The 12,165-nt window shown below is 41.4% G+C and overlaps 1 protein-coding gene across 1 annotated transcript in view; it reads left to right on the top strand.

Annotated features, from left to right (window-relative positions):
- WDFY4 (WDFY family member 4) overlaps positions 1-9,120 on the top strand; it is a 139,929-nt gene extending 130,809 nt beyond the window's left edge. Inside the window, exons 57-61 of the mRNA XM_010563521.1 lie at positions 1,240-1,419; positions 4,338-4,520; positions 5,149-5,236; positions 7,475-7,586; positions 8,732-9,120. Of these exons, the coding sequence (XP_010561823.1) occupies positions 1,240-1,419; positions 4,338-4,520; positions 5,149-5,236; positions 7,475-7,586; positions 8,732-8,798 (630 nt within the window). The 3' untranslated portion in view covers positions 8,799-9,120. The remainder of the gene's footprint in view (positions 1-1,239; positions 1,420-4,337; positions 4,521-5,148; positions 5,237-7,474; positions 7,587-8,731) is intronic.
- Positions 9,121-12,165: the final 3,045 nt, after the last annotated feature.

Raw genomic sequence — 12,165 nt, 5'->3', positions numbered from 1 at the left:
CATTTTGTGCCAGTATTTTAGTCAACAGTTCTTGTGAATGGAATAAATCACAAGCTGAAGTTCATCCCTTGCAGTTGCAGGTCACCTTCAGTAGCACGTAACCTGCTGCAGCTCAGCTTCTTCACCAGTGGATTAATGTTTGAACACTGTTGTCCTAGTAACCTTGGCAAGTGGCAGCACATGTTAGCCAGCAAGAGTTCAGTCTCGCAGTCACACACTGGAAAAGAGTATGAGATGTATTTGCAAAAATCATCTGGGACATGTGGCTCTCCTGCTCCATGCTGAACTGAGACAGACCCTGAAGATGTGCTATTTATGTCATGTAGAGAAAGCCAGCAGGGAATATGCATTTACTGTTAAAACTAATATTAAAACTTGTGGGTCTGATTTTTCACAGTAAGGCAGCTAAAAATTGAGCCCTAAAAGGCTTTTTAGGAAAGCTGTGAAGGACTTTTTCTCTGTTGCCCTACAGGCTTCACTGTCATTGGTGGTTATGCAGCAGAAATGTATACTGCTGTTACTTGAGAATGCTGCATTGAACAATTGTCATCAGTACACTTCAATCTGTGACTTCTATCTGTGCTATTAAATTGCCTAAAGTGTAGTCTTTTTTTATGAAACTGTTTAAATAAGGCTAAATTGAACAGGGCACTCCTTGTGTCTCTGGAACTTATAAAACAACAACAAAAGAATGTTGTGTAATGATGAGAGAGAAAGGAATTCCTATATGGCTTTAAAGCAAAAATTCTCCTTGAATGCTGTTTTTCTTAAATAAAATTGGGAAAATATTAGTTCAGAAAAACAGAAAGATAAGACTGAGAAGGTCACTGAAATATATCCTGCTAAGTTTTATTTCAAAATGCTTTTTAAATTTTGAGAAACAGTAATTTCCAAGCATAAATTTTACTGAAAACTGCATGGACTGAAGTGAAAAATGATGTTTTGCTGCTGAGCCTAAAGCACTGTCGTAGAGTCTGAAATGTATGCCAAGGGCACTGAGTTACTGTGTAACTCAGGGCAAGTCATATAATCTCTTGGAGTCTCAACTTTCTTCAACCACGATTTGAGGACAAGGATGCTTCTGTAAGATCCTTTGGTATTTCCCCCTCATAGCCTTTTCGGTTCTGCAAAGAATGACTAAGTTGCTTGTTCTTACTAAGCAAATGACAGTAGGACTGTGGTTCCCTAGTAAATCAGCCATCCTCTGCTGTGGTTTATTGGTTGCTTTTTCCCCACCAGGCTTTGTATGGGCACACTCAGGCAGTGACCTGCCTTGCTGCATCTGTGACCTACAGCATATTCGTGAGTGGATCCGATGACAGAACCTGCATCATTTGGGACCTGAACCAGCTGACGTACATAAACCAGCTTCCTGCCCACGGGGCAAGCCTCTGTTCTGTTGCCGTCAACAATTCAACAGTAAGATCTTCATTTATCATCTTTTTTCTGATGCATCCATGAACATTTCATAATAATTTAATGGGTGCTCTTCCCAACATAAAAACATCCTGAGAGTCTGATACATTGATTTTTTTTTTTTCTTTCTACAGAGATTGCTAATAGTGTTCTTAATGATGAGAGGCAAGCACTAAAAGCAACATCTTAGACTGAGTAGCTGAGTAGAAGCATCTTTGGATGGGTAGATAGCAGGATTAAACAACTTTTCATTTATGGAGCATGAAGTATTATCCTAGTAGCCCCTGGCTTTGGCTCACCCATAACCTTATTCACTCCATTATTTCATTAATTTCTCCTGACATTCATGCAGCAGAGCCATGTCAGCTGAGACATATTAGACTTCAGTCTGCCACCTCAGCTGACAACTACCTTACACCTTTGTGGTAACGATGTTGGCTTTTTGCTTTCCCTTCTACTCTCAGGTGCAGGGGGAGCTCTTGATAGCAGTGGGTATAACACTGTTGTGGTCTGTGCCTGGCCAGAATTGCATGCATGTTGATAGGAAAATATTCTGTATTGGATTTTACTATAAACACTCTGGATGAGATTCTTTCCAACCTTCTACCTCCCAAAAATATTGCTTGCACGTTTGTGTTTTCTGTCTCTGTTAATAAACCAGAGCAGCGTTCCAGCTGCTCAGACAATTCGAGGTTGGATCCAGTACTGGAACTTGCACCAAGAAAGGCAAAATTGAGTTCATAGCAGTAAGAAACCAAGTAGACATTCTCTACTTAGTCTGTGCCAAAACAATCATCTCATATCAGATCTTTATTAACCATGCAGTCTGATGGTTAGTAATTGAGGGTGGGGATTAATTGGTCTGTTCAGTGCCAGCTCGGCTCCCAGCCCCAGAGGTCCTGGTTAGTGTAAAATGGCTAGTGGCTTCAGCACGCCAGTTCAGAATACCCTGGTGTTCCTTATGAAGTCAGCTGAAGCAGTCCCAAGCATTCAGAAGTGACTGGGGGGGCTGGCACAGAGCATGGGCTTGAGACCCCAATAGGATGAAGTCCTTTCCTTTCTATGTCCCAGCCCACCGTTGACAGTAGCCTTTTTAGTTGGTAGCCTGCTCTTCTGGAGCTGTCCAAAACCGAGGTGGTCTGTGCCGGAACAGTCTGGCAACTGATCCAAGCACAGCTCTCCAGCTTGTTGGAGTGCAAATGGTTAAACTGATTGGACAGTAGTCTGCAGAAAGGTTCATTTAAAAGAGGAGAAACCTTAAGAAAGTACAACTGAAACTTCAAGTTAAAAAAGATGAAGGGGTCCATATGTTGTGTATGAACAAACTCTTTTTGACGTTAGCAGAACAGGATGCTTCATTCTGAAAAGTGTTTTTGTTTAAATTTTCTCTATATATTTATATATTATAACATGAATATAGCAACAAAATGTTTTCATTGTGCTAATTATGTATGTTGATTGACACAAAATTACATGTCTGGTAACAAAGCTTTTTTCCTGGAAAATGCAGAATGATTTGAAGCAAACTTTTGAAGGAAACAAATTTCTGAATCACATACTTTCTGAAAGTGAAAGAGAATGAACCTATGAAATAAGAACCCTATACACTTCTTTGTTACGTGATTGTTAGTTTTTATATTTGCTTGAGCATCTAGAAGCTCCGTTTATAGATCCAAATCTCATGGTGTTTGTATCACGTAGACACAAAATAAAAAGGCTGTCCCAAAAAGTTTATAAGCTAAGGAGAATTGTAAAAGTTTGCTGTAATGAATGATTTCAGTTAGTTTTAAATCCCTGGTCTAGACCTGAAAAAACTGTAGATCATTACCAAATGCCTGGACATTTTGTACTCTCATGCAGATAATGTAGCTGAAATTTAATCTCTTTAATTATTGGCAACTGTGTTTCGAATGTGCTATCCTTGTTTTATCTTCAGAATTCTGCCCTGCAGTGTGAAGAGCCCTGGCCCCAAATCAGGCAGGGGTGAAGTACAGTGTTAGTTGATTTAAACCAGATGCATGCTGCTAATTTAAGGGCACGCTGGCCTTTGCAAGAATCAGATTACTTTGCTGACAGTGTTCTATTTAGTTGGTTCTTAGTATGCATCAAAGGTGGAAAGGTTAGGTGGAATTTCAATTAGTAAGTTGATCAGAATGCACTTTTGATAAGATCATTTAAAAATGCAGCATTGGCTCTTGGTTCTGTGTGTTTCTTGCCGCTAAGGGATTACCTGTGTATTTGCTCCTTACGCGCAGTCTTTGGTAAGATTATGCACCTACATGGAAGGGAGAGGAGAGGAGGGATTCATTTGCAAAGGATGTTTTGTGCATCAGAAGTGCAGGTCACTGAATGCTGACCTGGTCGTTGGTCAAATGGAAAACACAGTCTAAATATGCGATGACATTAAATTCCCTGTGAGGGGCAGAGGAGGATTATGAAATCACCAAAGGCTCGCAGCTAAGCAGGTGAACACCATGTCCTTGTTTAAGAGAATGCTTATCTGTAGAACTTAAGAGCACTAGCCCTGGCCCAGAACCTGTGCTAGGCATTCCCTGTGCACAGTCCCCGTCCCTGACAGCAGCTAGGTCAGCTTTTTTTGCTAAAAGCCTGGATTTTCTGGAAAATAGGAAGGGAACATTTAAATAAATGTTTTCATTTAAAAAATGTAAACGCCCCTTCGTTTCTGCATTATCTTGCTAAATCTGAGACAGTTGTTTTGGATTTCTACCATGTAAAAATATCAGAATTTTTCACGAGAAAAAAAAGTCATTTTTACTTTCTCTGGTTTACATCATCTGCCCAGAAGCAAAACAAAGGTCAGAATTTAAGTCAGAGCAACTCTGTAATTTATAATCAGCACTTAAGGGTTGTGAGGAGGATGAGTGTAGGATTTTGAAACACTGCCTCTTGCTTTGTTACAGGGTGATATTATCTCTTGTGCTGGATCTTACCTGTATCTGTGGACAGTCAATGGCCAGCTTCTTGCAAGTGTTAACACCACCTGCAGCCCCGAATGCCGTATTGTTTGCTGTTGTTTTGCTGAAGTGATGGACTGGGACACACGCAGCATCATCATCACAGGAAGCACAGATGGAGTGGTGAGGGTAGGTGGATGGGAGAGAGGAAAGGGAATCCTGATTCACTGTAGACCAGAGGCAGAACTTTGCATCCTAAATGGAGAGACAGAACTACTAAAAGCCCATGCCACTTTCTTAACAGGGCAGCACAGGGCAGAAGCTGACAATCAGAGTAAAATGTTTGCTTCCTATCAATTTTTATCCTCCTCAATGGAAGAGTATTTGCCATTCAGGAAGAGTTTTGAAAATGCGCTTTTCATTCTGGTGTGGTTTTAAAAGCAAAAATTATATTGTCCATCAGAAATATGTTTGAGTCTGGTTTCTGAGAGTTGGTTCACAGCTCAGTTTATTAAGTCATACTTTCTCAGGAGCAGGAATTCACTGCTGATTCCACCTCCAGTCTGGTGGGAGAGCTTCCTGGTTTACTGGCATCCTTATTAGTGTGTCAGCCTCACAACCCTACTAGCTCCCTGCATGCATTTCTCCAGTGTGATGCCCTGCAGCATGGTGGCAGAGGGAGAGATGACTGCAAAATCCTGTTCTGATGTTAGAAGTCCAATTTCCACCCCTTGCTGGGAAGCAGGCAGCTGCATCTCTCTCTTGCTGCATTGTTATAATCCATGCTTTTTCTGTTTTTGCCCTCTTCCCGGCACAGCTGTGGAAGACTGAATACACCAATGCCACAGACCAAGCTGCTGGACTGAGACTGCAGAGAGGCACAATGGAAGAGCCAGGCAACACAGGTATGACTACAGAGTGGGCTGTGAACTGCAGTGTGACTGTGTGCTGCAGACCTTGTTTGGTCTTGAGGAAGAAGAGGGTGTGTGGGCACAGTGGTGTGAAGTAGAGGTGGTGCAGGTAACTGTTACCATTCTGTTACTGTAATCAGCAGAAGTAGCGGGCAGCCACTGCCCTACCTTAGAGACAGAGAGCAGCCCTGAGCCACCAGTCTCATGGCCACATCCAGCCTGGATGAAGCTGAAAGCTTCTTCATAGGCTCTGTCACAGGTTCTGTCAAGCTTGATAGACCACCTTGCTGCATAAACCTATGAAACTAATGAACTATCCTGGCTCCAGAAAGCCCATTCCCTTGGCACCTCTGTTGATGGTCTGTACTAAAGTATACTGGCATAATGTCAGAATGGCCAGTGCCAGATCCTGCCCTGGGATGGAACATGGAAGTTTGTTGTCCTTGCCACCTTAAATGAGGTCAGAGGCCCTTCAAACTGTTGGAGGCCAGCAACACACCCTAGTGCATGGAGCTGTTCATTCAAGGCTGTGCCAAGCTGAAGTTGATACCTGGGAGTTCTCGCAGAGCTGAGGTTAATAACATGATGGGGCTACGGTGTGGACTGGTATTAAAACCACCCCAAGCTCACTTCTCTGTTCTAACAAATACAGGAGCTGAAACCTGCCAGGGAGCTTTAAAGGCACATCCTAAATAGCACAGCTTGCTTCTTTTCACAAGCACATTTTATAAGAGAAAGGAATTATGTTGTTAGTATGTATAATTTACACCACTTATTTGCTGTGATCCTCATTACAGACATTCTCTATTACTTCAATTTTAGGCATACAATTTGCATAAATAAAGAGCTATAGATGTAACATCTGCATAAAAAGATATTATACAGTAATTGGGCATTACCACTGAGATCTTCAGAAATGCTGTTCATGGAACTTGGCATCTACATTACTTAGATTGCTGTGTGAAAATCTTTATACATACAGAGGCATATTGCTAATGCCAAACCAGATGCCCATCCTACCTTTTGTCATGTATCAGAGTAGCTAGAGCCAGATGCTTCTAGGGAACGTGCAAGAACACCAGAGATCCCAGATGTGAGATAGTCTGGCTGTGGTAGCTACATATTTGGCTTCATTGTGGTCTCTAATCAGAGATTGCTGTAAGTCAACGCAAAAGACTCAACATTCCTTCCAAAGTCCTTGTAGTATTCTGTAATCATTTTGCAGATTCTTTCTACATGTAGAAACATCCAATTTGTTTTAAGAATTTCCTAAGTTCTTGTCCACAACTTCCTGTGGCAGAAATTTCCATGTCCTATTTACTCAGGTACGATCACATAGGCATGTCTCTGAACAAACTGAGATTTTAGCTATTTTTAAAATTTATATCTTAAACAGTTTTCTGAACGAGGACTTAAAAGCTGCCCATGGGAGCACAGCAGAATACTCCTGTTTGTGGCTTTTTCAGAAAGGATTGTAGAAGACATGCACTGACCCCAGGCATCTGGTGACGTGTAGACACACACACCTGTTTGCACGTGGGCATAAGGATGCATGTTCTCAGATGCATACAGCAACAGCGTTTAATAAAGAGTTGAGAGGTGTAATCAAAGCAGTGACATGCTCCCTTAAACCATTCATATGACTTCAGAATTATTTTAAATGGCCCAATATTCCCACATCTCATTCTATGCATTAAAGAAAATAAAATTAATACAAAACACAGCCATTAAAAAGACCAAAGTAACTATGATTGAGTTATGTTGTTAAGTGTGTGTGTATGTATGTGTGTGTATGTGAAATGTTCTCAGCATTTAATTATTGGTTCTGTTATGAGCAGATTTAGATAAGTTGATAATACCAGGGCTTTATGTAATTTCTTTTTACTAGGCAATTATGGGCTGTATTATATCCTGGCAGCAAGGTATTGTGGGGCATCTTATTAAGCATAGAGCCAGTGAAAACTGATGAACAATTTTGCTGAACTAGGCATGCAATTTAGAAAGCAATAATACACAAATCCAATTTAGCACACAATTGATACAGCCGCACGTCAGCACATGTAACTATCATAGCCACAAATTAAATTGGGATGGGCCTATTTTACAACAGCACAGGCTGAGATTAAATATATTTGTTCTCAACTTAACAACTTGCTGACCGTAAATAATAACAATCCCATCCATGCTGCCCCCAGACACTTTCTAAATATTTATTTTTGAACCACACAACAGGTAACAAGTGTGGAAAACATCTTGTTCTCTGTCGGGAACTGAATCCCAGCCTTGCCTTGACTGGAAAACCAAGTAAGACCAGCCCAGCGGTGACAGCGCTGGCTGTATCGAGGTACTGTCCTTCCCTTTGCATTGCAGCCGCTGTCCAGTGGAGGGCACTGCGCCAGCCTCGGGGTCTTCACCCAGCCCCAAATCGGCAGGGGTTTTTATTTTATTCTGGAGTTAGTATTACTGTTGGTTTTTGTGGTTTGGGTTTTGTTGTTGTTGGGTTTTTTGGTGGTTTGTGTTGTGGTTTGGTTTTTTGGGTTTTTTTGTTTGGTTGGTTTTTTTTCTTAAATCTCAGTCGAGTCACTCTCAGTCAAATGCAGACACTTGGGAGTTGGCCTGGCTAACTGTATTAAGTGAAGGATGTTGGGGCAGTCAGTGGTCAGATAGACAACCCAGGAGAAATAGCAGGTTTCAGCTAGAATAGCTGTAGAGATCAGTAGCTGCTACACTATCTCTGCACCATAGAAAAAACTCTACCCTAGGAGTTGCTGGAGGTACTGTCTCCCTAAAATGTAAATGGGAAGATTTTGGCCAATGGACAGCTTTGTTGTTAAACTCCACTCAGTTTGCACAGCCAGCAGTATTTGAGTTTACGCAATCCCCCTCCTGCAGTTTCATCTGGCTGTAATAGTTGTTGTTATCTCCTACTCCAGGATGTTACGATGTACTGTATAAAACAGTTGCTGTCTTTCTCTCCAAAAGTGTTGGCATTTTGATAGTTGCTGAAATGATTCCTATATTCTGCATGCTCAGATTTAGAGCATTTCATGAGTGTAATGCTTATATGCATTGAAAGTGGGAAAGTTTGCAGGGGAGGGTTAGTTTCATTAGTGTTGGTGGCACTGCATGCAGCAGAGATTTCAGTGGCTGAAGCCATGATGTTATGTGCTAACAAGTCTGAATTCTGAATCTGGCCAGTAGGTTATTTAACATTCATAGAGTCTCAGAGAAGAGTAAGAGCTTCTGATCTGGCTAGATTGTTCACAACTAACCCACTGAACTCCAGGAAAGTTTGGATCCAATTCTAAGTTCAGTCTTTGAAGTACAAATCTTTGTCTACTCTATATCAGTGTTCTTCAAATTTAACATAAAAGATAACCTACTCCCCTGAATGTTGCATCCTCCTAATGGCTACACATACAGGAGAAAGCATTGATCCTATCTGTGTCTTGTTCTTAAACTTTTTTCTCTTTTTCTTTCTTTCTCAAGAAATTCCTCCAAGCTCCTAGTTGGTGATAGCTGGGGAAGAGTCTGCTGCTGGTCTGTGGATGGGTAGGAAGAAATAGCCAAGAACTCTTGTTTTTTCAGCCTTTTGGATGGAGAGAAAATTACCCTTCAGAGCATGAAAGAATCAGAGAAACTGGAAGCCTATGGTTGCAGACTGAATCTCAAAGGAGTTGTTGGACTGACCCTGCAGTCAAGTCTGATTGAAATTAGAGAATGGACTCCAAAGTTGTGAGAGACACTGACAGACATGCACATAGACAATGAGATTTTGCAGTATTTGTCCTGTGAAAACTTTTGTATTTTAAATGTTATTTTAGATATTGAGTTTGGCATAAAACATTGTATTTCACAAATAATAGCTAGCAAATAAAACTGCCTTGATTATGCCAAAGAGCAATGTAGCTTAATAAAATTCACATATTCTAATTTTAATAACATGAGATCAGAAAATACTGAGGCTTTAAACAGATGTTAAGTGAGTTTGTTGCGGTATCTTTGTTCTTACTAACATGCAGGTATGTTAATATATCCATTCCTACTCTTCCTCCTTCCCTGAATCTGCATGAAAATGTATGCATGCCTTCTGAAAAGCTATTTTGTTTGCAAAGTAAAGGTAGGAATTCCCAGGTTGATAGTGGTGCCTTTATCGAGCCCCATTGTGGACATGTGTTACAGTGCAATCTTTAGTTTCCTAATCTCTGACTTGTTTTTTTCGTAGTGAGCAAGGCAGGCAAAATGCATGGAATGGGTGAGGATGAAGATCTGACACAGTTGGTTAACATATTCTTTCATTCTCCTCCTTCACTGCCTTCTTTCCTAGCTTTGTCTAGATGATCTGTGGAATATCAGTGTATAAAACGTACTTCAAGATTTACCTTCACAATCACCCTGCATGGTAGAAGTGGGTATTTGTGGCATAATAAATTTAAGTGCCATTTGTGTCCCTAATGGAGATGGAGGAACTGTGAAAAATCAAGCTCCTTAACATGTTACGATAATTTGAAGGAGCTAAACTGACAACCTAGCTCCCTCTCTCCCCTGCCCCTCCTTGACCTGGTAAAGAAATTGAGTATCTTATCTTACACACAGAAGGGCTGAGTACCCACTTAGGCAGAGCCACTTCCTGAACATCACAGACTGGGTCAGGGCAGAGCCAGGAAGAACACGAAGGACATTATGGCCATGAAGGCCCTTGTGTTCATACCACCAAACACAGCCCTGAACAGACAGAGCTGGGAGAGTTCCCTGATTTCCGCTACACTGGGACTGGTTAGCACTGCAGGATTGTAGTCCTGTGTGTGCTGCACTGGGCAGTCAGAGATTGAGGAACGTGAGGAACTGCTATATGCCAAAATCTTGGTGCTAGAGACTTGCCAGCATCATTTGAAAGAATCTGGATTAGGAGACAGGTTTTTACCAGTTGTCTTCTAACTACACCATCAACTTTCTTCTTCTTGTAGGGCACTGCTTTGTTAATGACTCTTATTTTGAATTATGTTGCTGAATGAGAAAGACTGCCTATGGCAAACAGCTTCCTTCCTTACTAAGTGCTGAGACATGTCCCCGCCCTAACCCACCCCACAGCTTGGTCTAACCTCCACAGTGAGTGAGGTAATTGCCTGTAGAAAATGTAGTAATTAGAGGCTAGCTCGTGATGCAGACATACAAGGAAGACTGTATTATGTCTACACAGATGACCTGGCTGGTTATCCTTTCTAACCTCCAAGTGTGTGACTTGATGTCTCAAATACTATCCTTTCTGTGCTCAGTGAAACATACACTGAAAACAGGCCAAAACGCACCAAAGTTTTTGCAATCAAAGTAACCCTATGGAGCAAAGGTGGACCATGCCCATCTTTCCTTTTCTTGAGGACTGGGGAAAGGTCAATTGTCACAGAATTCAACAAAATTAAGTACACTGTTTCTTTCCTCTTCCTTCTGCACATTCCTTAAAAATAACCTGTGATTTGGATACTTGGACTCCTGTCAGCTGTGAATACAGCTTTACTGAACCATGATAAAGGTGATTAAGAGCCATGAAAGAAGCTCACTACCTATGTTTTAATTTACCTAGTATGCATCTTGATAGCTTGCTAATTGTGTCTCCTCCTTTAGCCTTTTCATGCAGCCTGTCTGCAAATAACAGATACTTCCTTTCCTAGAGCCGGCACTGGCACCTACTTTGCAGCCTGGACAGCTGCACTAATGGCTCCAATGCTCTAGACATCAGCCTGACTTTGTTTGGTGTAAGAAGAGGCTAGCTGTAGGCTAGCCATGCATGGATTTGACAGGCTCATCTCCTTGTGCCTAACATCAGTTGTCTTACACCTTCAAGAGAAGGATGAGGTGCATCAGCTGTTTTGGATCACTAGAACAAATCCAAAGTGTGCAAGTGTGAATGGAAGTCAGCAGGTTACCAACTAATGTCTTCCTGAGTCAAGCTTGTTCTAATGTTCAGGGAGTTGTAATTTGGGAGAATATAAAAGGCGAATGGATAGAAGTGGGTTGCAATTTCCCCCTGGTGAAAATTCTGGTTAGGAGTGATTTTTTGGTTGAAAAAGTTTTGGTTTCTTCTCTAGCTCTAGAGGATCTTTCCTCAGAGTTGTAAGTCATGGGAAGAAATTCATACTGTGAGTACCAAAAGCACCACTCCTTGCTTGCAGAGTTAAGGCACAAATGTAAGCATGTTGCAGTCATCACATTCCCTAGGTCTGATACAGCCAGTGTGTGCAACAGTGGTAGAGTGCTACCTGGTCATTTTTCTGCAGGCAAGTCTCTGTGACATGAACTTTTTGCTAGAAAGTTGTAATATATGGTTGAACAATTAGCTGAAACTAATGCTCTTACAAGCACCTACTTTTATATTTGCGTTGGTGTCCTGTGTATTTGATAAATGATGAATGTCCATGAAATTCTCTCAGCTCTAGATGTGGAGGTAGCTTTCACTGACACATAGACAAGACTTGGTGCTAGCTCAGGGGCAGTAGTGGTGCCTACTTGGTGGGTATCCTGATGTGATACTCATTCTCTCAGGGCCGCGTGGGATGTAGGGGTAGCAGATCTAGAACATGCTTGAAAAATTAAGCAAGTAGAGCAATTCCACAGCAAATACTTTGAGCACAACTCCATTGTTGCTGTAAGTGGCACAGTGTGAACATCAACAGAGTGTTGTAATTATCTCCGAACCAACTTTTGCAAGGGGTAAGTAGCTCAGGGTGAGAATTACCCTTAAAAGAAATCCAATCCCATTAGGATAAGAAATGCAGAAAAAAGGCACAGTCTTACCTCTGCCCTGTAGGGAAAACAAGAAGAGAAATGTGGAACAGCACAACCTTTATGTGACTTTAAAAATCAGTTTAATCTAATCGAGGATCATAAACCCTAAAATGCCTTAATCACACTTATTTGGTTATTGC

This window comes from Haliaeetus leucocephalus, unplaced genomic scaffold, assembly GCF_000737465.1.
Source record: "Haliaeetus leucocephalus isolate CR32 unplaced genomic scaffold, Haliaeetus_leucocephalus-4.0 Scaffold168, whole genome shotgun sequence".
Lineage (NCBI taxonomy): Eukaryota > Metazoa > Chordata > Aves > Accipitriformes > Accipitridae > Haliaeetus > Haliaeetus leucocephalus.
Note: the sequence above shows the minus strand (reverse complement) of the source record. Positions and strands in the feature narration are given on the sequence as shown.